General features: G+C 41.6%; 2 protein-coding genes across 2 annotated transcripts; both read left to right on the top strand.

Annotated features, from left to right (window-relative positions):
• The first annotated feature begins 11,037 nt into the window (after positions 1 to 11,037).
• Positions 11,038 to 14,784, top strand: LOC104583257 (histidine-containing phosphotransfer protein 2). Its single transcript, XM_010235086.3, has 6 exons — positions 11,038 to 11,175; positions 12,455 to 12,588; positions 12,689 to 12,757; positions 13,768 to 13,839; positions 13,970 to 14,042; positions 14,680 to 14,784. The coding sequence occupies exons 1-6, from the start codon at positions 11,122 to 11,124 to the stop codon at positions 14,716 to 14,718; spliced, it is 441 nt and encodes a 146-aa protein (XP_010233388.1). The 5' UTR covers positions 11,038 to 11,121; the 3' UTR covers positions 14,719 to 14,784.
• A 3,092-nt stretch (positions 14,785 to 17,876) lies between these two features.
• On the top strand, positions 17,877 to 19,396 carry LOC100833566 (histidine-containing phosphotransfer protein 1). Its single transcript, XM_003566634.1, has 5 exons — positions 17,877 to 17,927; positions 18,031 to 18,161; positions 18,269 to 18,337; positions 19,095 to 19,166; positions 19,303 to 19,396. The coding sequence occupies exons 1-5, from the start codon at positions 17,877 to 17,879 to the stop codon at positions 19,394 to 19,396; spliced, it is 417 nt and encodes a 138-aa protein (XP_003566682.1).
• The last annotated feature ends 5,592 nt before the right edge of the window (positions 19,397 to 24,988 follow it).

Below are 24,988 nucleotides of genomic sequence, written 5' to 3'. Positions count from 1 at the left end.
CCAATTGATGGGGAAACTGGATGTGTCTTTTTTGTGTTTGTTTTGGTGTTATAGGGTTCGCTGGACAATGAGTTCAACAGGCTGAAGCAGCTCCAGGACTCCAGCAGAAACCCTGGCATGGTCAGTGAGCTAGTCAAGAACTTTTGCGTGGACAGGGAGCGGACCATTGGCGAGCTCGCCTACCTGCTGTAAGTGCCACGCTGTTCTGTTCCCCCATGTCATGTGATTGCAATCGTTTGTATAGGGTGCTTGGTTTGACCTTGGAGGATTCTGTTGCTATGTGTGCAGAAATGAGCAAGTCGTGGACTATCACCGGGTGACCACTTATGCGTATAACATCAAGGGACGCAGTTCAAGGTGGTGCTCTATTAAATTTTATTTTGCATGCTTCAATTTTTTTTCATGTTCTCGTGAATATATGTTTATGCCATATTGTAGGAGCAATAGTTGTTTCGTCGTCTTAGCATGCAAAGTATAGGGTATTAGACCCATGAAATTAGATGCTAGATCAAGATGGATAGTGTCATGTTTTAGGGTTTTAAGGTGGGTCATATTTTAGGGTAATTTTAAGGTGTAGATCCTACAGAAGGGATCTATTTCCCGCATTGACGGGAAGCTTGTTGCTCAAATAGGGTGTTAGATTCCCATTCATGGATAATCTAGATGCATGGAGTCAGATCATGTTGAGGAAAAATTATCGCATGTTTGGTCATTGTAGAGTTTTGTGGCATAGATCTGCAGAGTTAACGTGATTCATTTCCCGATTTGATTGGACTTCTTAAAGGAGCCTAGTTCCATTTTGGGTGGCGCTTCTGCTCAATATGGGGAGGATTCACTTCCTTTTGTCATCGTCGACATATTAGTAGATCCCGCAAAGGTCCGTTTATGTTGTAGACCCAAAAATGTTCACAAAAGATACAAAAGAAGGGTAAAATAAGCGAGGACAAATCACGGAATCTGGAGAGCAAATCACCAATGCCCTTGCCGTCGATCAGGTGCCACAGCGCCACCTCATTCTTGATCACCAACATAACCCCCGTGGGAAGCTCAAATAATATTGTTCCATTGAATTTGTTCCTTTTTTTTCGATCTTCGAATAAATTTTGCATAGGTTGTGTCGCAACTTCATATAGATACACATGTATCTAGACTTGTCTTAGTGTGTAAATACACGCGTATTTATTATTTAGACCAACTTGCGGCACTTAATATGAGACAGGGAGTATAATATTATCTGATTCATAAGGTGGGACATCCTAACTGTACAATTTTTTTTTTATTTTACAGCATTGGTGCTAAGAGAGTGGCGAATGCTAGCATTCAGTTATGTGAGTTCTGTAAGGAAAAGAACAAACAGGGGTTAGTATATTTACCGTTATGTCATAGAATTGCCATTCTCTACCAGTCATATTTAGATCTTCATACTCAATGTGAAGGCTAGTGTGCTCCATTGTGGCCTCACATGTTACTGGATTAATTTTCTTTTTCCTTTGTCAGATGCCTGACGGCAGTAGTCTATCTGGAATGAATTTTGTGATCTGCGTAACAAATTCAACACCATGCTTCAGGTATCAACTCATTTGCTAAAAATCATCTCAATCTCTGTCGCATCTCAGTAAACTGTACTAACCATATTTACTTGAAGTACTTTTATAATAAAGTTTGCTTTATGTGTGAGAAAATGAAGGCAATATTTAAAATACTTAATTCTAAAAAATGGAATATGTCGATGCATGGAGTTTATACAAATGCTTCGGTTCATATGAAACAAAATGAACAAGCATGTAAATGAAATGAGCAGCTTGTTTAGATGCGAGAAAAAAATAAGTAGTTATAATTGCTGAAGAAGCATGGAGATTCTATCTTCATTTCTATAATTTGTATCTTTTTTTTCCGAAAAGGAGGGAATACCCCCGGCATCTGCATCAATCGATGCACACAGCCAATATAATTTGTATCTTGACAGCAGGATTTTAGGACTATTGGAAGTCTGAGTTGAAAACCTGTTTAGGTTATATCTGATAATTAATAGTAAGGATCATGTCTGCATCCTAGCTTTATCTAGGATACATTTTCATGATAGACCCAAAAATGCACTCATAAACCTGATGTTTGGCTTCTCTGGCCTCTATTTTGATGTTAAACTGATGGCCATAATCATTCCTACGTAGTAATTACCTTGTTTTTAAGTCTTCTGGACATCATAGTACTATATATGCTATATCAATAAATGTAATGGTGTTATGATGTAAGAAGTTCATAGTCTCATAGGGTCCTAACATGTTTTTCTGTTTTTGAATGTAGCTGGAGAAGCGGGTCGAGGCCTACTTCCCGAGGAAGTAAAACTGGAGCAAAAAATTTAGCTGACACAGCACTGCACTCCACTGCAAATTTGAAGTCGTTAGAACAGACTTGTTTAGCTTAGCTTGTAGCTTTATCCTGGAGTCGTTTGCTTGCTTCAGCAGTTATCTATATTTAGCGTCGCGCGTCAGTTAGCGTCTCTGTTTCGTTTAGAACTTATGCTGCCTGTGTTGTTTTGTTTTCCTGTTTGAACTATAGTAGCTGTTGAACTCTGTTAATTACTGTATGGTTTGCTTCTCATTCAAATAACGGAACCGTAGGGCACTTGAGGCTCCCTTGTGATGCAAAAACCAATCATCTGCTGTTGTACTCTTGCGAATTGTCAATGCTCAATCTGGTGACTTGGTGCCATCATCATATAACGAGCAAGACAGTTCAAGGCCATGCGCCCTTGAGGTTATCTCATCCACCTCAGCATCTCTCGACCCGTATCGTCTCTGCTTTCCCCATTGTCAGGATCTTAAGTTGGACGAGATCGAGGCCAGGAAGGGGGCAAGCGGTGCAACAAGGATGGGGATTGAGTGTTCGGTCGATCAGTGAAGATTTCGAGCATGTGCCCGAACAGACCAAATAGTGCGCACTGTAGGAACGAACCCTAGGCTGGGGTTGCCCTCGGTTTTTCTGCCGCGGCAGGAATCTGCAGCTCAGGTCTTCTTTTTCCTCTAGCGATCTGCTTCTCTGGTTCGAGCTGCTGCTCTCTCTCTAACTCGCTAACGGTAGCAACAAACAAGGCAACATAATACACGATTTGGGCCTCGAGCTCTACTACAGAAAGTGATATAGGTGACGCATTATAAGTGGCGGCGGGCCTCCCCAGCCTGCCACTGATAACCCTTCATCAGTGGCGGGCCTCCCATGCCCTCTACTGAAAATGTTGTTGACGTAGCAGCCGGAAAGACGCCAGTGGGAGCCAAAAGACTCTGTCAATGGTGATCTAAGAAACAAACCACTGCACCGTCCTGGAAAAGAAAGCGATGAAGAGGGTTGCATAATCATCCCAGATCCGGCCGCATGGATCCGAGAAGACCTGGCCTCACTAACTTCACGATGAGGTCGAGGCTCGCCGATCAGAAAAGCAACCAAAAATCGAGGACAAATGGCCACCTTCCTCCTCCGGCGAGGTGCGCCGCCGTGCCCTCCGCCATCCAGGCAACCTTCATGTGCCCGTAGAGGAGGCTGTCGGGGCGGGGTGGAGGAGGCCCCAGGCGCTGGAGGTGGCGGCGGCGGGGAGGAGATCCCGCAGCGGGCAGCGGCATCGTTAGAGGAGATTCGGCGGCGGGTGGCGGCGGGGCGAGGAGATCCCGCTGCGGGTGGCGGTGGCGGGGGAGGAGATCCCGCGGCGGGACGGATGGAGTACATACCCACAGGCCACTCGAGTTCTTCCACGGCATGGCGGACTGGCGCTGGGCGGTGGCTTCGGGGGAAGGGAAGGAGAGACCGCGGTGGGCGGCAATGAGAATCCCATGGGAAAAAAGCCGAGGGGTCCAAGAAAAAAAAAAGAAGCCGATGGGTTCAAAGAAAAAAACATCGGACCTTACATGTGGACCCGACCTGTCTGTTTCGCTGTCAAACTGGCTAATTCGGTAGATTTGGGTTTTCTGAAAGTAATTAGCCCTAAAGTTGTGGTTTTCTGTTACAAACCCCTAGAGTCGTGTCCGAATGAAACCCTAGCCCAAAAAGGTGAGTTTTGTGAAATTTACTCAAAATTCTCAGACCTTAAGAGATGATCGATGACTTGGTGTTCTCCAATGGGGTGCAGCATGCATTAACCCAAATGATCGCGCATTGTACCGAGCTAAATTTCATCCTATTATATTAACCCCGTTCCACCTGAATGCAAAGTTTGTCGCTTCAGATATTGAAACGGGGTTTTCAGAATTCCCATAATACATGCCTTTTAGCATTACTTTTCCTACCTATATATATGAAAATTAAATGATGTGAAAAACCTAAGAATGTTATTTCTATGTGATAAAAGTCTTAAAACTTCGTGTATATCACTGGCCAATGTTTTTACAGAGAACACTAGCGTGGGTTTGGACGGTCGGTCTGAAAGAGTCCTACCCGGCCCATTCGTCCACACGGGCCAGCCCAAGATACATTCTGAAATGACCGATCAGGCGATCACGTTGGTAATCTGGGTCCAAGAACAGGTCGGATAATGGCATAAGCTGTGCCATCACTAACTCCCTCACTCTGTCTCTCGTATCTCTAGAGTTCCCGGCTCTTCATTCTCCAATGCTGGGACGGACGGGCCTCTAGGCGTTAGCCAGCGGCCAGTTCCCTACAGGCGCTACTCGCAAAAAAACAACGGAGGAAGTAACTTCCTACCACTGTGTCAAGACAAGAGGACAGCTGCTCGTTCACTTCGAATTGCATGCCTCCACAGACTTGGTTAAATGAGCTGAATGAATCATCCAAATTCCTAGCTGGATTTGATTAAATGAGCTAGTCAACAGAGCAATAAAAGACTCGAGAACAAGAGAGCAATCAAGTAGATGAGCTGTTCACGTTTTTTTCATGAGAGTGCAACGCGGACTGATCAGGGGTCGAATTCCCCTACATATATCCAAGACCTTTCGAAGCTCATAATTAAGTCATATCACACAACACAGCCCAACCAGTCCTCTCCTGTACTCCCCTCCTCTCCGAGTCCCTATGCCATGGCAGGCCAAGCGATGAACGATCTCAACAATCTCCTGACCGGCATGTTCACTGCAGTAAGGCTAGCTCCCCTCTCCGCCCAGTTGTTGTTATTCTCGTCACTATTACCATGTGTTGTGCAGTGCTTAAAATTTTTAGATTAGTTTTTTGCCCCAACCGACTGTACTCATCTTCCCCGTTGCCCCCTCGTCGATTTTACTGTCCTAGGCTGAGAGATCAGGGAATTAGCAGGGTAGTATTGACGGAAATTGTGACTCGGTCAGTCGTGGCCGTGGTCACAGCGAGCGTTGGTCCGGTTTCGGCGCTCGGTTTTATCAGAAGGACCGTGCACCATTAGCCCATAGCAATTAATATGTACTATATACTGGGAGATGGTTCATCCCTATTCTTCAAATTTTGTCAGCCGTCTTTTTTGTTGCCCCAAATGCAACCGACTGTGCTCATCAGCCCTCGTCGATTCCTGGCCCATATGCGCGTGGTTTGGTATCGTCAGGGGTTCATGCGGACGCTGCAAGCGGCCACCCCGTCGTCGGCCGTCGGCCGCGCTCAACCTTGTCGATCGTGGTCGTAGCCGTAGGGTGATTAAGGTTTGATAGGTTTGAGGGTATCTTATTGGGGTATTATACCGTCTCTAAGATCAACGGTGGAAAGCGGGGTACCTCCCAAAGCACCGTACCCTTGGGGTAGACTCGATCATTTTTAGTTCATCTCCAATATATAGTTGGGGGGAATTTCAGACCTTTTTTGTGCGTTTGTTTTGGTGGGTTAGGGTTTGCTGGACGAACGGTTCCAGGATCTGCTCAATTTCGAGGACTCCAGCACTCCTGACATCGTCAGAGAGGTCGTCACATACTACTCCGAGGACGCAGAGCAGATGATTGGTCAGCTCACAAATCTGATGTAAGTGTTAATTACTTTGTTATGTCCGCACATTTCCCATGTCATGTGATTCACTCTCTCGTTTGTATAGGGTGATTGGTTGAGCTATGTTAGAGGATCTATATATTTTGCTATGTGTGCAGGGACAAGCCAAGCGTCGACTATGTCAGGATTTACGAAACTGCACATACGTTGAAGGAGTGCAGTTCAAGGTGGCGCTCTATCATATTTTATGTTTTTAAGCTTCAACATTTTTCATGAACTCTCGAATATATGTTTGTGCAATAATAGGAGCAATGGTTTTAAGGTGGTTAACCAACAAAGTGTCTTTGTTATCTCAGTGTGTAAGTAGGGTATAATTATGATGCTACAAAATTGGTATGTTTTTAAGGTGTAGAACCGACAAATTAAGTTATCTGTTTCCTGCATTTATCGGGCATTTTGGTGTGCGACTAGGGTATTAGATCCCTGTGGATGGGTAGATCTAGATGCATGGAGCCCTATCGTCTTGGGTCAAAATTATCGTCTGTTTTGGTCATTACATATATAGAGTTTTATGGCATATATATATCAGACGAACAACATACATACATTTCCCAATCGATTTAAAGGCTCAAAGATCGTTTTTCACGTTGGGTGGCGCTTGCGATCAATATGGGAGGGTTTGCGCGCATCCCATTGCCGTTGTAGGTCTATGATGTAGTAGATACGATACAACATACAAGATTCGCGCTCAACATTATGTATACTATACTTATGGAGAGAATTCTTTTATATTGGAAACTAATATTTCTATGCACAATTAAGTCATTCCCTTTTGCTAGATGTAGGTAGGTCCATGGTATACATGTAATAAGTTTGATGTCATCTAAGTTTGTAAATAATGTTGTATATTTTTTGTATTTTGAAGCAATTTGGCGCCTGGGCTGTCCTTATTGTTTACTTTCGTATGTTCCAGTTTTGGTGCGCACAGAGTAGAGAAGATTTGCATCCAGATGTGTGAGTTTTGTAAGGAGAAAAACAATCATGGGTCAGTATATTATATCAACAATTCGTAGTATTGCTGTTTCCTACCTGTCTCATTATATTTAGATCTTCACTCTATGTACTGGCTAGTCTGCTCTATTGTGGCTTCACTGAACTTTTTTCCTTTGTGGATCAGATGTATGGAGAAACTAGATACTGTTAAAACCGAGTTCTGTGATCTGCAAAACAAGTTGCAGACCATACTTCAGGTGTGATCTTCTTTGCTAATACTCATCTCAATATCTGTCGCATCACAGTAAACTGTCCTACCGTTCTCAAGTACTTATATACACTAAAGTTAGCTTTTTTCGAGAAGGAAAATGCACCCTAGTCCTATGCATCAACTGATGCACAAAGTCTTTAAAAATAGCAAATGGTAATATTTAAAGTACTTAAAATATGGAATGTGAATGGAGTTAATTAATACAATCCCTTTGATGCATATCGACAAATGAACGTTAATGAAGTGAGCAGCTAGTTTACATGCGTGATATAAATTAGTAATGATAATTGCACCAGGTGAACAAGCACAGAGCTGCTGTCTTCAATTTTCTAACTTGGTATCTATAGTACAAACTAGTATTTAGGACTAGTGGAAATCTGAGTTCAGAACCAGTTTATGTTATCCTGTATCTGAATAGTAATGATTATATCCACATCCGAGCTTCATGTAGGGGATGCATATAAATGATAGCTCCGAAACCATGCATAGACTTGATGTCTTATTTTTGTGTCAAAATGTTGGGTAAAATCATTTCTAATTAGTACTTATACCTTTAGTTTAACTCTTTGGGCCAATATATTAGTAATAATTTCATCTTGTTATATGATGTAAGCTTTTCTTATAGTCGCTTGCAGTGCTCACATGTTTTTCTTCTCTCGAATGCAGCTGGAGCAGCAGGTTCGGGTCATCCTACACCCTAAGAAATAAATCGGACCGACAAACTATCTAAGCAGATAGCCGCATGTTTCTGACGATGCAGCACTGCACTGCACCTTTGTAGTCATCAGAACAATCTTGCCCAGCTTAGCTTGTAGATTTGCAAGAGTGGTTTGCTTAATGCTTCAGCAGTTATCGCGCGTCTAGCGTCGGCGCATCAGTTAGCGTCTCTAGTTTCGTTTCGAACAGTCGCCGTCTGTGTTGTTCCTGTTTGAACTCCTTGGTTGTTGAACTTTGCCTGCTGATTTGTTTTTAATTCAGATAATGGAACCGGAGGATCTTGAGGCTCCCCGATGATGTAATAAAAACAATGATCCGCTGATCATCCAGCAGATTGTCAGTGGTTAATCTAGTGACCTACCATCATCGTTGTTACGAGTAAAGTAGGACACTCATTGCTCCCATGTCGCACTTGAGCAGGGCACCATTGCCTCTAGCTTACTTCCTCCGTCCACAAATAAGTGTACGTTTGGGTTTTAAATTTGTCCAGAAAAGAGTGTACTTCTCTCTTTTCAAAGCACTTTAGACTTAGACTAAGAAAAATTGCTTTTCTCTCATTACACGGAAATCAAACCCAATAACATTTCTTCATGCACTTAGCTCATCGGAGGTGGGGGAATTAGAAAGGAGAGGGATGGTGGTTGGCATATTCCCAATGCATTTTTTATCTCAATGCTTAAGTTTCTTGGAAAACCCCAAACGTACGCTCTTTCGCGGACGAAAGGAGTATACACCTCAGCCACAGCGTCTCTCGCCTCCGCTGCCCCAATGCCATGATCTAAGGTTGGACGAGGGCAGCAATGCAGCAGGGAGAAGCTAGAGGAAAAGCGAAGAAACGAGGGTGAGGCAAATTTCTGCGTCAAAATGCATACATGGGCATTGAGAGGTCAGATGATTAGTGAACAACTCGTGTGCGCCTGACCGAACCAAATAGTGTGCGTGCAGTTTTTTTTTCCCCCAAGAAGGAAGATGTGGCACAAATACAACAATATAGGCCTACTTGCTTAATGTTAGATTCAAAATTTTCACGAATGTAGGAGCTGATCGTATGACTGGGATCGCCCTCTGTGATTAGGCCTACCCAAACGGCATTAATACTGGATAGGTATATCCTTGAGGGGTTCGTTCCTTCATGAAACTGAAACCACTCATGAGCTTTTTTTGCAATGAAAGACGTTTAAAATTGATGGGGTCCTCTTTAAAATTGACTTTGAGAAAGCTTATGATATGGTCAATTAAATGGCTTTTTTTGCAACAAGTTCTACAGATGAAAGATTTTGCTCACAAGTGGTGTCAGTGGACCTCTTATTTGGTTCAAGGGGGCAGTGTTGGAGTAGCGTTAATGGTGACATTGGCCATTGCTTCCAAACTCGAAAAGGACCGAGAGATAGTGCGATCCCTTATCTTCGTTAATTACTTTTTAATGTTGTTGATGATATGTTGGATGTGCTCATTGTACGGCAAAAGACGATGGCCAAGTTGTAGGACTCATCACTCATCTTGTTCAATGATGTTTCTATTCTTCAGTATGCAAATGATACAGTTATCTTTATTGAAGATGAAGCTAATCTTATGTATTCTCGAACAATTGTCAGTCCTTAACATAAATTTTCACAGAGTGAGATCTTTTTTTTTGGTAAATCTAAGGATGTGGAATCTGTATAACCAATTTTTCGGGTGTGAGTCTGGGGCGTTACCTTTTCACTATCTTGGAATTCCTATCGATTCATCACCGCACATTGTGCAATAAAGAATGGAAATCAGTTGAAGACCGTTTTGACAAGAAACTTGGATGTTGGCAGGGTAAGTTGCTCTCATACGGAGATATACTTGTCCTTACCAACTCCGTTCACACGCTCCCTATGTGTATGCTATCTTTCCTCGAAATACCCGGGGAGGGGGGGGGGTATGGAAACGTTTTGATTTTTTTTCATTCTCATTTCTTGTGGCAAATTGATGAACATGCGTTCAAATGTCGGTTAACGGAGTGGAATATTAATTGTTGTCCAAAAGACCAAGGTGCTCTGTGTGTTGAGTCGCTGGATATAAAAATGTGTGTTTCTTCAGCAGATGGTTGTTAAAATACTAAATGAAACGGGTATAAGGCAAGAGTGGCATAATAAATACCTGATCACCGCAGTACTGTATCCCATGCCCATGACAAGTCCAATGATTCCCCATTTTGGAAAGGACTCGTGCGGGTTAAAGATGAAATTTTTCTAGCGAGGATCGTTCATCATAAGGGATGGATAGAGCATTCGCTTTTGGGAGGATGCGTGGCTAGGCGCTACGCCTCTCTCTCAACAATACCCCTCTTTATTTAATATTGTGCAATGAAAGGTGTTTTGGTTGCTAATGTTTTAGCAGCAGTTCCACTGAATATTTCGGACGGAACTTAACTGGTGATAAGTGGACTGATTGGTTGTACTTAGTCCAGCGCTTAATGAGGGTTCAACTATTTGCTGAGCCGGATAGGTTTTCTTGGAATCTCACTTCTCGGGAGCCTTTTCGCGAAATCAATGTATGAGGATTTTATGGAAGGCCACACCATCTTTCTTTGAAAATATTGATGGAAAAATAAAGTACCACTGAAAATAAAGATTTTTATGTGGTTTATTAATATAATTTTTTGCTTACTAAAGATATTTTGGCTAAATGAAACGGGCCAACGTTGTCCCCCATGAAACGGGGTTATAAAGGACGCCGGTCTCCACCGCCTCCAGCTCTTCCTCTCGTGAACCCTTCCATCTGATGATCCAAGCAAGTGATGGAAAATCCTCGAGCGCTTGCTAGTTGAAGTCGGAAAATGCCGGGACGAAATAAATGAGCTGGAACATATAAGAGGTATCCAAAGAAACCGACCTGGATTCAACCAACAAAAACTATAATTAGAAATGAAGCTCAGGACAAAGAAAGCAGTCAACTTTGAATTGCCTACGCAAGAGGTGAAATGAGGTAGATAATGAGCAATAAAGACTGCAAGACAAGGACAGCCGTCCAATTGGAATTACCTAGCTGGACAATGAAGTAAGTGAGCTGTACGTGTAAAAAAAATGAAGTAATTAAGTGAGCTGTCGTTCTTTTTGAGAGAGAGTGATGCAGAACCAGACTTGGGATCGAATTCCATATAAATGCCCCAACACGGAGCTCAGATCACACAAACACACAATCCACCAAGACTTCCGAGTCCCCCGGCCCAACTACTCCATCATCCGCTCTTAATCTCGCTTTGCTAATCCCAGCAGCTAGCCATGAACAGCCCTATGTTCGAGCTGTCGAATCTGATGGGGTTCATGTTCAGTGCGGTAAGACTCTCCTCCGCCAGTCTCTTGTTTTCTTTTGTTGTTTTTTACGCTAAGGTGCTAAGGAAACGAAGAAATCAAGGAACGTCGTCCGTTCCCGACACCAAAACTGTTTGAGGCCCTTGTTGAGACTTGAGATGATAAGGCAAATATCATCCCGATCTAGAAGTGGAGTCTAGCCTCTAGCTGATTCCCCAGTGCCACCACCCCGGTTTACTCAGGCTTCAATGCTTTGTTGTTCATCATCCATCAGCTCGCTGCAGATCTCAACCATGAGCAGTCCAGGGTCGTCGTCTCCTTCCTCTTCGACATACGCCTTTCCTTCAACGAATATTACCCATCCCCAGCTGACGTGTTTGCTTTCCTTTGCCTTCTCAGCAACTCCAGCGCCTTTTTTCTCAAAGAACACCACCGCTTCAGGACAGTGGATAACTTTTTTCTCAAAACAAGTAGCATTTCGTGATCGCCAGATATCCCAAAAAATAGCTCCCAATCCTTCCACAAAAAATTTCTTGGCCCTAGCTAGGGAGCAGTCGACCCACCCAGATAAAGTATGGCCAACAAGATTGAGGAATTGAATCAGTTCGGTGACAGCCAATATATACATACCCACGCAACTCTAGCCACTGTAAACTCCAAAAACAAGTGTTCCAATATGTCTCATCTCTATGGCAGAGAAAACATTTGGGACTTTCAGGCCATTGTCTCTTGATCATTTTATCTTTAGTAAGAATAGCATTCAGAAAAATTTGTCGGAAGAAGATTTTAATCTTTAAAGGGAGCTTAGCTTTCCACAAAAAGGAATAGTTAGGGCCCACAACAGTACTGCACAAATGCTTATAGGAAGACTCAACAGAGAAGGTTTAACATTCAACAAGTCCTTCCAGCATGCATGGCCGGAGAATCGTTAATGTTGCCAAAAACAGTAGCAATAGATCAATGTGCAAATAGTTCTTGGAAACAATAGACTGCCATATCCCAGACGTTTGCTCTAGGTGCCACCACACTTGCAAATCAAACTAGAATTAAAGGATTCAATCTTCCTAATGCCCGACCCACCCTTATCTTTAGATCTGCATATTACTTCCCATCTGACCCAAGTAGTATTTTTTTTTCTCACTACCACCCTGCAAAGAGAAGGTGCACCTACTCTTATCAATTTTCTCTACCACATTCTTAGCAAGTTTGTACCCACTAACTTTTGTTACTTAGCACCATTATTTGATTTCCAGTTGATGGGGAAATTGGATGTGTCTTTTTTGTGTTTGTTTTGGTGGTATAGGGTTTGCTGGACAATGCGTTCAACAGGCTGCAGCAGCTCCAGGAATCCAGCAGCAACCCTGGAATGGTCAGTGAGCTAGTCAAGAAATTTTGCGAGGACGGGGAGCAGACCATTCGCGAGCTCGCCAACCTGCTGTAAGTGCTACGTTGTTCTGTTCCCCCATGTCATGTGATTGCAATCGTTTGTATAGGGTGATTGGTTTGACCTTGGAGGATTCTGTTGCTACGTGTGCAGAAATGAGCAAGTCGTGGACTATCACCAGGTTACCATTTCTGCGTATAACATCAAGGGGCGCAGTTCAAGGTGGTGCTCTGTTAAATTTTATTTTGCATGCTTCAATATTTTTCATGTTCTCGTGAAAATATTTTTATGCAATTGTAGGAGCAATAGTTGTTTCGTCGTCTTAGCGTGCAAAATATAGGGTATTAGACCCATAGAAATGGTAGATCAAGATGGATTGTGTCATATTTTAGGGTTTTAAGGTGGGTCATGTTTTAGGGTTTTAGGTGGGTCATATTTTACGGTTTTAAGGTGTAGATCCGACAGAAGGGATCTATTTCCCGCATTGACTGGGAAGCTTGTTGCTCAAATAGGGTATTCCCATTCATGGATAATCTAGATGCATGGAGTCAGATCATGTTGGGGAAAAATTATTGAATGTTTGGTCATGGTAGAGTGTTGTGGCGTAGATCTGCCAAATTATTGTGATTCATTTTTCGATTTGATTGGACATCTTAAAGGAGCCTTGTTCCATGTTGGGTGGCGCTTCTGCTCAATATGGGGAGGATTCACTTCCTTTTGTCGTTGTCGACATATTAGTAGATCCGACAAAGGCCCGTTTATGTTGTAGACCCAACAAAAGGGATCCATCCTTTATGAGACAGCTCACTGTTTTACAGTGTGTATGGATGAGGTCTTGCTTGATTGGACAGCTCAAAGAATATATATTTGTTGACAAAAAAACACAGTGCTCTTTATATATCAAAGGAGGTCGACGCGAGATCGACCAAGCGGAGAAATACAACGTTCACAAAAGATACAAAAGATGGTTAAAATAAGCGAGGACAAACCACGGAACGTCATCCGATCTGGAGAGCAAGCCCTTGCCGTCGATCAGGCCCCACAGCGACGCCTCATTCTTGATCACCAACATAACCCCGCGGGAAGCTCAAAGAATATTGTTCCATTGAATTTGTTCCTTTTTTCTTTCAATCTTCCAATTAATTTTGCATAGGTTGACGTACATTTGTCCATTAAATATTATCTGATTCATAAGGTGGGACATCCTCACAGTGCAATTTTGTATTTTACAGCTTTGGTGCTCGGAGAGTGGCGAACGCTAGCATTGAGTTATGTGAGTTCTGTAAGGAAAAGAACAAACTTGGGTTAGTATATTTACTGTTATGTCATAGAACTGCCATTCTCTACCAGTCATATTTAGATCTTCATACTCAATGTGATGGCTAGTGTGCTCCGTTGTGGCCTCACAAGTTACTGGATTTTTTCCTTTGTCAGATGCCTTATGACACTAGAGTCTATTAAAAATGAGTTCTACGATCTGCGCGACAAGTTGCACACCATGGTTCAGGTATGACCTCATTTGCTAAAAATCATCTCAATCTCTGTCGCATCTCAGTAAACTGTACTAACCATATTTACTTGAAGTGCCTCTATAATAAAGTTAGCTTTATATGTGAGAAAATGCAGGAAGTATTAAAAATACTTAATTCTACGACTACAAAATAGAAGATGTCTATGTAGTTGATATATACAAATGGTTCGATTCATATGAAAAACCATGTAAATAAAATGAGCAGCTAGTTTAGATGCAAGGAAATAATATTAATTGCGCTGGGTGAACAAGCATGGAGATGCTATCTTCATTTCTATAATTTGTATCTTGAGAGCAGTATTTAGGAGTATTTAAGGTCTGAGTAGAAATTAGAAAACCTGTTTAGGTTATCTGAGATATATTGACTAGCTTTATCTAGGATACATTTTCATGATAGCCCCAAAAATGCATTCATAGATCCTGATGTTTGGCTTCCCTCTATTTTGATGTTAAACTGATGGCCATAATCATTCCTACATAGTAATTGTACCTTGTTTTTAAGTCTCTGGGACATCATAGTACTATGCTAGTAGCAATAAATTTAATGGTCTTATGATGTAAGAACTTCGTAGTCTCATAGGGTGCTAACATGTTTTTCTGTTTTTGAATGCAGCTGGAGAAGCGGGTCGAGGCCTACTTCCCGAGGAAGTAAAATTGGAGCAAAAAAAATTAGTTGAGCCGCATGTTTCTGACGACAGACGACACAGCACTGCACTCCATTGCAAATTTGAAGTCGTTAGCTAGAACAGACTTGCTTAGCTTAGCTTGTAGCTTTATATATCCTGGAGTCGTTTGCTTGCTTCAGCTGTTATCTATATTTAGTGTCGACGCGCGCGTCAGTTAGCGTCTCTAGTTTCGCTTAGAATTTATGCTGCCTGTGTTGTTTTGTTTTCCTGTGTGAAGTTTGAACTATGGTAGGTGTTGAACTCTGTTAATTACTGTATCGTTTGCTTCTCATTCAAATAACAGAACCTTAGGGCCCTTGAGGCTCCCTGGCGATGTAAAAACCAATCATCTGCCGTTGTACTCTTGCGGATTGTCAATGCTCAATCTTGTGACTTGCTGCCATCATCATAATATAAGTTGGTCGAGAGCAGCGATCGAGGCCAGGAAGGGGACAAGCGGTGCAACAAGGAAGGAGAATCAATGGCGGTGTCAGGCTGAGGGATCGATGGTAGGGTAGAGGGGGAGGCGATTTACGCATCCAGGAACACATGGGGATTGAGAGTTTGGTTGATCAGTGAAGAGTTCGAGCATGTGCCCGAACAGACCAAATAGTCTGCACTGTAGGAACGAACCCTAGGCTGGGGTTGCCCTCGGTTTTTCTGCCGCGGCAGGAATCTGCAGCTCAGGTCTTCTTTTTCTTCTTCCTCTAGCTATCTGCTCCTCTGGTTCCATCTGCTGCTGCTCTCTCTCTCTCTCTAACTTGCTAAAGGTAGCAACAAACAACGCAACAGAATACACGATATGGGCCTCGAGGCTGCCTCTCACAGCTCAAGATTTTCTCCTTCGTATTTCTCCCGTTTCTGTTACCAGAACAACCGAGATTACAATGACTTATATAACCATGCACACGATTAGGAAACAAACTAATATAATCCTACCGGCCGGCCACGTCTACCGCTGGAACCTCTCCATATCTTCCTTTTATTTTGCCCACGACGCATGCAGCTAACAGTTCCATCGCATGGGCACCTCCTTGCATATATGACCGAATCTCTCGATCCAAATTAAATGGATCAGGCCCTCGCGCTCCACCTCTTCATGCATTCGTCCGCTTCACACCGCTATGCTGCTTCGCACAGCACCAGCATCACACCTTGCTTCTGCCTCGCACAGAGCTTGGCATCTCACCTCCCCGAGCGCTCAAACGGAGCTTCACCGGGCTATAGATCCTAGAACACCTAAACTACATGCATGCTGGAAATTTTGGTGGTCTACCACATTGCTCTACGCTTTTCCGTGGTGCCGCTCACAATACCGCAATCTGAAGCTAAAGGGTAAGAACCTTCTTATAATGCATCCATAGATAAGAGTCCTAATTTTAAATCCTCAGATTTAAACTAGTTTTCAGATAGAGTTCAGATTAAACTACCAATCATGATAGCTAGGGACCATTGCTTGTGGATTCTTCAGTATCTATTATATACTAAAACTATATGCATAATGGATCGATTCCGAAAAAGATAGGATGCTATAAAGTCTAAAAGAACAAAATTTCTAGCCTTTGATCTGACGTGGAGTAAATCAGAGCAGTCTAATCCCGTTACTCGCTGTTCTGATTAGACGGCTCTGACAAAGCGGGAAATGTCGAGTTCGGCAGCAACCGGAAACGCACTGTGAGTCTGTGACTTGACTGACTCGGTCAAGCCACTGTGGTCTGTGGGGCAAAAATTAACCAGCTGCCACCCTAATATTCAACCTACAGAAGCTAAAACGCAGATCATCCAGACATGGCAAAGTTTGAAAACAACGCCTTAGGAACCCAACACAACAGGGGCCAAAAGAGGGAGGCAAAACCAACAGGCGAGTAGTGCTACTGCCAATCCCATGCCCAACGAAGATCACCCATCCCAGGTAACGAGTTTGCTCTCCTTTGCCTTCTCAAATACTCTAGCGTCTTGTGCATCGTCCATTCGCCCCATCCTTCATGTCCTTGCATGCATCGGCTGCTTTTGGCCGGAGGCCAGCCCTGTACTGCAGAAACGAACACAACAAGAACACGACCGCTTCAGGACGGTGGATGAACTTTTCTCAAAACAATATAGCATTTCCAGATCGCCAGATAGCCCAACAAAACAGCTCACAACCCTTACATGTACAAAGAATCTCTTGGTCCTAGGGAACAGTCAACCAACCCAGATAAAGTATTGCCAACAAGATTGAGGAATTGAATCAGTTGCTAGGAAGTGGCCAATACATCCACACACAACTCTGGCCATTGTGCACTAAAAAAACAAGTGTTGCCATGTCTCATCTTTAAGTAAGACTAAAATGTTTCCCACAAAAACCACACTTTTTGCGTTTACTAACTCCCACCCGTCAAATCAGACATATAGAGTAAATTTCAGAAAACCACACGTTTTGCGTTAATTTTCTCATAGAACCACCATTATGACTAATTGTTTCAAGGAACCACAATTTTGGGGAAGACCTTCTCAGAAAATCCTGATTTAAGAACATTTAAAATAGTTTACAATTTAAACATTCTAAAATGAGAAAACTTACAGATGGGTGTATATGAATTTTATCCCTACATCCACCAATCATATTGAAAATTAGGCTTATGAAAATGGAAACAATGTAAAACATGACATTCTCAATTGTGAGCGGGCAATAAAGGTTATCCAATGAAAATAAATAATCCCTAAACCAATTAGGAATACTAATAAAGACCACGATTTGAATCGATACAGGAACTATATATATATATATATATATATATATATATATATATATATATATATATATATATATATATATATGAGAAAAATAATAAAAATGTGTAAATGAAATAAATACATAGCACAAGGACAGCTATCGACTTGGTACTGCCTAGGTGGACTTTGTTAGTGAGCAATAAAGACTCGGGACGAGAAAAGGCCAATTACGGAAATAAATAAATTAATAAGTGGACCACAATTTCCGAGAGAGAGTGCAGAGGGGCAATAGGGGGATCCAATCTATATATACCCCACACATCCTAAGCGCAGATCACACAACATAACCTATTGCAAGTTCCATTCACAAACCCCCTGAGCCCTCCTGTCCTCCACTCTCCTCCTCCCTTCAACCTCCGGCCGGTGAGCCATGGATGCCACGCAACAGCTCAATGCCCTCATGGAAAATATGTTCAGCACAGTGAGGCTCTCCACCCACCTACTCTAATTTAGAACCATTAGTTGCTCATCTCTAATTGATGGGGAAATTGACATTTTTTGTGTGTGTTTCCTTTGTGGTATAGGGTTTGCTGGACAATGAGTTCAACAATCTCAAGCTGCTCCAGGACTCCAACAACCCTAACGCTGTCAGTGAGGTTATCATGATCTTCTGCGATGACGGGGAGCAGACCATTGCTGAGCTCGCAAAGCTTCTGTAAATTCTAATTTGCCCTGATCTCCCATGTCATGTGATCGATTTCAATCGTTTGTACATGGTGATTGGTTGATCTCTGTTGAATGATTATGTTGCTATGTTTGCAGGAACCAGCCATCTGTGGACTATGAGAGAGTGAGCACTTTTGCGCATAAGATCATGGGGGCCAGTGCAAGGTTGTGTCCTTTGTTGTTGTTGTTGTTGTTGTTGTTGTTGTTGTTGTTGTTGTTGTTGTTGTTCTTATCATGCTTCTATATTTTCCATGTTCTCGTGAATATATGTTTGTGCAATTGTACGACCCATAGTTTGTTTTCTTATCTTAATTAGTGTGCAAAATATAGGGTATTAGATCCCATAGTGGGTAGATCTAGATGCATGGAATGTCATCTTGGGGGAGAACTATCGTCCATTTGGTCATCTTATGGTTGTAAGGTGTATATTTGAAAAAGAGATCTATTTCCTGCATTGGTATCGGGCACTTGGTGCACAGATAAGGTATATAATTTCCAATGCATGCATAGATAGATCTAGATTCATGGAGTCAGATCGTCTTGGGACTGAATTATCTCCTTTTTGGTTATTGACATATTGTAGACTTTGGTGGCATATATCGGACTACCATGATCTATATTTCCTAATTCGATCAAGAGCATTGTTCGTGAAAGCGATTTTGCTTGATTGGACAGTCAAAAGAGCATTGTTCCATTGAATGTGTTCCACCTTTTGTTTGGATCTGCCAATTAGTTTCGCAGAGATTGAAGTCCGTTAGTCCATTATAGTTCTGATTCAGATCCGACCAATACGAATTTAGATGTATCCATGTAATTTTTTTGGCATTGATGACAAAATCTTTTAAGACAATATTGGTTGTAAATTTTTGCATTTAATAGAAGTTTGGCGGGATGTCCTCATTGTGCATTTTTGTATGTTCAGCGTCGGCGCTAAGAGAGTGAGGAACACTTGCACTCTGTTATGTGATTTCTGTAAGGACAAGAACAATCATGGGTTAGTATATTTAGCACTGTGTCAAAGAATTGCTATTTTACCAGTTTCATTTATATGTTCATACTCAATTTGATCACTAGTGTGCTCCATTGTGGCTTCAGCTTCACAAGTTACTGATTTTTTTTTCCTTTGTCAGATGCTTGAATACACTGGATTCTGTGTGGATTGAATTCGATAATCTGCGCAACAAATTCCACACGATGATTCAGATTGATCACCTTATTTGCTAAAACTCATCTCAATCTCTGTCGCATCTCAGTAGATTGTACTAACCATATTTACAGGAACTACTTATAATAAATTTCGCTTTATATGCGGGAAAAAGAAGAACATATTTAAGAAACTTAATTCTGTGAAAATACGATATGTTGATGCATGGAGTTGATACACAAATGCTTTGATGCATATGAAAAAAAATGAACAAAGCTTGAGCAGCTAGTTAATTAATTTGGATGCGTGACAATAAATTAGTCGTGACAATTGCTCTGCGTGGACTAGCATGGAGATGCTATCTTCATTTCTATACTTGCTATCTAAAGAGTAGTATTTAGGACTAGTGGAAATCTGGGTTAGAAACTGGCCTGTTTAGGTTATATATCTCTTATATTTATCTCCATCATAGATTCATCTAGGCTACAGTTTTATGATATAGCTTTAAAAGATTACTCAAAATGATATAGCTCCAAAAAAAACATTCATAGACCGGATGTTTTTGCTTACCTCTATTTTGGTGTCAGAATGTTGGCCATAATCATTCCTAGTCATATATATTGGTAATAAATAATGTGTTGTTAGGATGTAAGTTTTTCCTAGTCTCTGACGGTCCACACATGTTTTTCTGTTCTGAATGCAGCTGCAGAATCAGATCGGGGCCTATTACCCGAACAAGTAAAACCGGAACAACAAATCAAGCAGGGCCACAAGTTTCTCACGACACAGCACTGCACTCCACTCCACCTTTGAAGTCGTCAGAAGAAACTTGCCTAGCTTAATTAGCCTTGTAACTTTCCTGGAGTCATTTGCTTGCTTATTCAGCGGTTATCAATCATCTAGTGTCGACGCACCAGTTATCTTGTATCGCCTATGTTATCTTGTTTCCTGTTTGAACTCCGTAGTTGTTGAACTTTGTAAATTACTGTCTGGTTTGGTTTTCATTCAACCGTTGAGAGGCTTCCTGGTGATGTAAAAATTAATCATCCGCGCAGTCATCTTGCGGATTGTCAGTGTTCAATCTGGTGCCGTCGTCATCATTATGAGTACTAGATGATACCCCGCGCGTTGTTGCGGATATCTATATAGATATACGTCACTGAAAATATGTACATAGTGCAAAATAATAAACTTGCAAATGGCAGCTAGCACATGCTCAAGTTCAATCGAAATTACAATAGAGAATATATCTTCATATAAATTCTAGATGTGTCTTGAAAAATTAAAAGAGATGCCTCAAACATGTCTCAATGGGACATGGTACGATAGAATTTTATAAACATAAATGTTAGATGTGGGTGTCAAAATTAGTTTGTTAATAGTTGTTAGGTCTTTGTTTCAAGAACAAAACAAAATGAAACATTTTGTCGCCGAACTGAAATTTGGACTTGCACCAATACACACATCTTCGTTATCATGAAACCAAATGGATCCTTGAGGAATTTGAAAATTTATGTTCCTCGTGAGATACAGTACATAAACCTTCAATTATATACCTTATTCTCAGCCATTAATATCTCTTGATAGGCTGGCCTCATAGAAAGAAAGAAAAATGAAATGATGAATCTGAATGCTAGTCATACATACGCTGCTTGCTATCTGTAAAGTTGCCGATGTCTCAAGAACAGACTTCTTTATGGTCTTTCCTTGTGAAAAACTGATCAGATATATGAGTCTTGTCTTGTCTTTTTCTGATATAGTACACAATACTCATAATATGTCGGAAAAATAAAACATAAGAATAGGAAAAAAATTCGAAAACGAGGAATGCCCCCGGCCTCTGCATCGATCGATGCACACAGCCATATATTATTAAAATTATCCATCATCCAAAGTACAAGTAGCCGGTTACCAAAGGAAAATTACATAGAGTGAAAGGAAAACATCAAAATCCTTCCAGCCTAAGACCTGTGCGCCAGCCAAACCGGCTAATTAACTCCCGTGCGACCGTCTCCAAACGGTTGCACCCAGAATCCATACATTCCTGAGTCTCCGTCCGATGTAGTAGGGACCACATACGGAGCAAATGGGACACCCGAAGAACGACCTGCAAGAAGTTAGCCACTCTCTTGTTATGAAAAACCAAATCATTTCTACAATTCCATATAGACCAACATATCGCACACGTCCCTACAAGGATGAGCGACGCAAAAAATTTCTCAACACCCCTAAGCCACCGCCCAAACATATTAGTAACACAAGATGGCGGTGGTAAATTAAATGTCACAAAGACGGTTCGCCACACCAAATGCGTCATCGGACACTAAAAAAAAAAGATGTTGAATGGTCTCATCTTGATCACAGAAAACACACTTCTTGCTACCACCCCAATTCCTTTTGACCAAATTATCCTTAGTAAGCACCACCCCCTGACATAAGTACCAAGCAAAAAAAATTAGTTTAAGAGGAACATTAAGTTTCCAAATAACCTTATGTCGAAATTGGCAATCATTATCAATAAACGAGTTGTACAGCGACTTCACCGAATATGACTCAGAAGAATTCAGTTTCCAGGTAAAGAAATCCACTTGATCCACAAGATTTACAGACTTGAGTTTATGACACAACTCCAACCAAGCCACCAGACGATCCTCAACAATTACTCTACGAAATGCAATATTAGGAGGACCCGCCCCCAACACTTCAGCGACCGAAGCCTTATTGACACGGATAGATCAAAGGTTTTTAATGACACGGATCCCAGTACTTCTCGTCTTGCCCTGCTCCTTCATGCGTAGTTATTCATCATCGGTGCATCAGACCAGCAGGAAGAGGACCTCGATTAATTCATGGAAGTTTCAGTTACAGAATTAATGGAAGATGAATAGAGTGAGGAACCGGCGCTTAAGTTTCGATAGGGTAAAAAAGTGGATGGGCTGGGACGATGGAAATCGAAGGCCAAGTAGCGCAGGCCCCAGGATCGGCAGGGCATCTGTTATTTTTTCTGCTCTAGGTGGGCTGCCAACTTGGCCCATGAGTACTAACGAAGCCCATATTGCGGGAAGGCATAGCTGCTGCGTCCGTCCAAAGACACCCTGGGCAGCCATAAAGTCGGAGCGTTACACGGGCCGGGTAGGCCCATTACTGCCTTGCATGCATTATTCCACCCTTATAATAATAAGCAGGTAGCACAATGTACAAGCCCATTGTTCTCATTTTTTTTATGATTTTCTCACCACAAAAAAAGCTTGCGAGTTTCCAAATGAGAAGTACTCCGTATGGAGATAACTAATTAAGAGCGCACATTTTTTTTTCAGAGAATCAAAAAAGAAACGCTACTCACTCAAACCTGTGTGACAATGCTACGTAAAATAGCAACTGTCGTTTCCGGTGGATCAACAAATTAATTACAGTACAAAAAAAATGGAAGCCTGGCAGCTGATTGCCGTCTGGGTCGGTTGGGTCAGTTGAGCCAGCCGGCCTGCCGGCGAATGGACGATTGCCAATCATGTCGGCCCGGTCGAGCTAGCCTTCTTCTTTCTTTTCTCTGCGTTAATTCATGATTATTAGTTTGTCTCTGTGTTGTTAGCATTATTAGAGCTAGCTGCAGATCGCGGTGTCTGATCAGTTCCTGAATGAAGTAGTATTGTTTTTCTGAACAGATGTCTCAGATCCTGACTTGTACTACTAGTACATTATTATATTGTCTATACATTTCTGTTAATGATTAGATCAGGCCGTCACTTGCAGACGGATACTCCGGTACTCGTACGTAACAGTTCAGTAAACTGGAGTAAATCTCAGCGTACGTTGTATATCTCTGTTTATTTATCTAGATTTGATAATACCAAGTACATATAGTAGGTATCATAATATTATACGTACGTACGTAGACGGTACGGTCACCATCGTATTAGTGCATCGTTAGTCTATCTGAAAATTCTTTTTTGACGAAAAAGCACGGCGTGCCCTTCACTATCTGAAAATTCTAGATTTTGATTAAAGAGCACCGTAGGTAGTTTGTACGTACGTTCAAGAGCATCATCCATGCCCCACTTTGCGCAATCTAGCTAGCTAGTTCCATAATAAACTGGGCAGAGGATTTTTATATGTGACTTCTTTTTTTGTTGAATATTTTGTCAATGGTTACAAATCACAATCTAACTAATTACCGGGACAAGCTTACACAAGTTGTGCGATCTAAATTGCAGTTCTCTGTAATAATTCGTTTTGAGTTTATGATGCACTGTACTCAACTAGAGTACTCACTCAAGTATCTACAGCTAGCTATTGCTTCGTTTACCAGCTAATTCATGTGTTCCAAGGCCTTTTACTTTGGAAAAGTTTAGAACTAGGCACAAAATCAAAAGCTGCCATGGAAAGTCTACAAACTACTCCGTATGTCATTCAGCGGTGCTAATTAATAATCCCCCAAATTTCTTTGTTTTGGGGACAGTCATGATCGCCAAAGCATTGATTGTCAAGTTGGTAGGTGTCTTCTAATTATCTGTCCCTGCCAACTTTACAAAAAGAAACAAAAAATTATATGAATGAAAAAAAAATACAAGAGGGGGAGGTCCATACTATAATAATAAAAATATGAGAAAGCCCAAAGACTGTCTTAAGAAAATAAAATAGGGGAGCCCACAGTTGTTCCAAGATTTTGAAGAGTACTCCAGCATTTGCCAATTAACAATGTCAGGCCTTTAGTTTACAAGAAATATAAAAAATACTTCATGCTTTGTAAGTACTCTATCAAATACTACTAGGAATATTTAATTTTGCTTTCCTTTTGTTGTGAGCAGCTGGGCAGAGTGGGTTCCATGCTCCGACCAAGACAGCCTGTATTGCGGACCTCCAACCATATTATTTTCTTGATTAAACAACAGAGAGAATATCCAATCAAGTGCTTTTTTTTCAACCCTTGATGTGTCGTGTCCCCATGATTTGTTTGTCAAAAGGAGATTGAATTATGCTTCACATCGGCATTTTCTAATTATTATCAGAATCGATCGCTTTGCTTGCAAAAATGGGCACACATCAGAGTCGATAGTACGTTACGAAGGATAGCAATTCTAAATTGAGAGAACAATCTTATTTCTATTTAGTTTCCAGGACGAGTTTAACTCACATGGGACCTATAATAACGAGTGTTTCTGTCAATCTTAGGAGCCTTAGATCTCCATTAAAATTTAGGATCCAAAGCGGATGACAAAGCAAAAATCAGAAAATAAAAGATGCATGCTGAGTTTGGAATCCCATTCTAAGGAGTGACCTTTGAATATTTGAAACTGACTGGAAGTAAATTAATGTAAAATCAAGGAAATTTGCATTCTAGCTATTCTATTAATGTAAAATCAAGAAAATTTAGTGCAACTTCATACTAAATCCGCGACAAGTAATATTGGTTGGAGGGGGTAGTTTCAAAATGGCAATGGATAGTTCAAAAGTGGATATCCAGCTCATGGATCGCGGGTATGGAACGGCATTTTGCTCCATGGATATCCAGCCATAGATACCCGTCAAGTCGTGGAGCGGGCACGGATAGCTCATTCGATCCATGGATACCCGGTATTTAAAATAATAAATGAATTACTCACATGTAGGTCCATTTTTCAACCATATACTCATATAAATAGTTTCCTTCCCCCACAACCATAACCTTAATTTGA

Source organism: Brachypodium distachyon, chromosome 2, assembly GCF_000005505.3.
Source record: "Brachypodium distachyon strain Bd21 chromosome 2, Brachypodium_distachyon_v3.0, whole genome shotgun sequence".
Classification (NCBI taxonomy): Eukaryota; Viridiplantae; Streptophyta; class Magnoliopsida; order Poales; family Poaceae; genus Brachypodium; species Brachypodium distachyon.
The sequence above is the reverse complement of the archived record's forward strand: the minus strand, read 5'-3'. Positions and strand labels throughout refer to the sequence as shown.

Excerpts from the sequence above, each read along its gene's own strand:
- LOC104583257 (XM_010235086.3), top strand. The coding sequence starts at position 11,122 with ATGAACAGCCCTATGTTCGAGCTGTCGAATCTGATGGGGTTCATGTTC. Across the intron at positions 11,176-12,454 it reads TGGGGTTCATGTTCAGTGCG|GGTTTGCTGGACAATGCGTT; the intron begins GTAAGACTCTCC and ends TTGGTGGTATAG. Across the intron at positions 12,589-12,688 it reads CGCGAGCTCGCCAACCTGCT|AAATGAGCAAGTCGTGGACT; the intron begins GTAAGTGCTACG and ends CTACGTGTGCAG.
- LOC100833566 (XM_003566634.1), top strand. The coding sequence starts at position 17,877 with ATGGATGCCACGCAACAGCTCAATGCCCTCATGGAAAATATGTTCAGC. Across the intron at positions 18,162-18,268 it reads GCTGAGCTCGCAAAGCTTCT|GAACCAGCCATCTGTGGACT; the intron begins GTAAATTCTAAT and ends CTATGTTTGCAG. Across the intron at positions 19,167-19,302 it reads AAGGACAAGAACAATCATGG|ATGCTTGAATACACTGGATT; the intron begins GTTAGTATATTT and ends TTCCTTTGTCAG.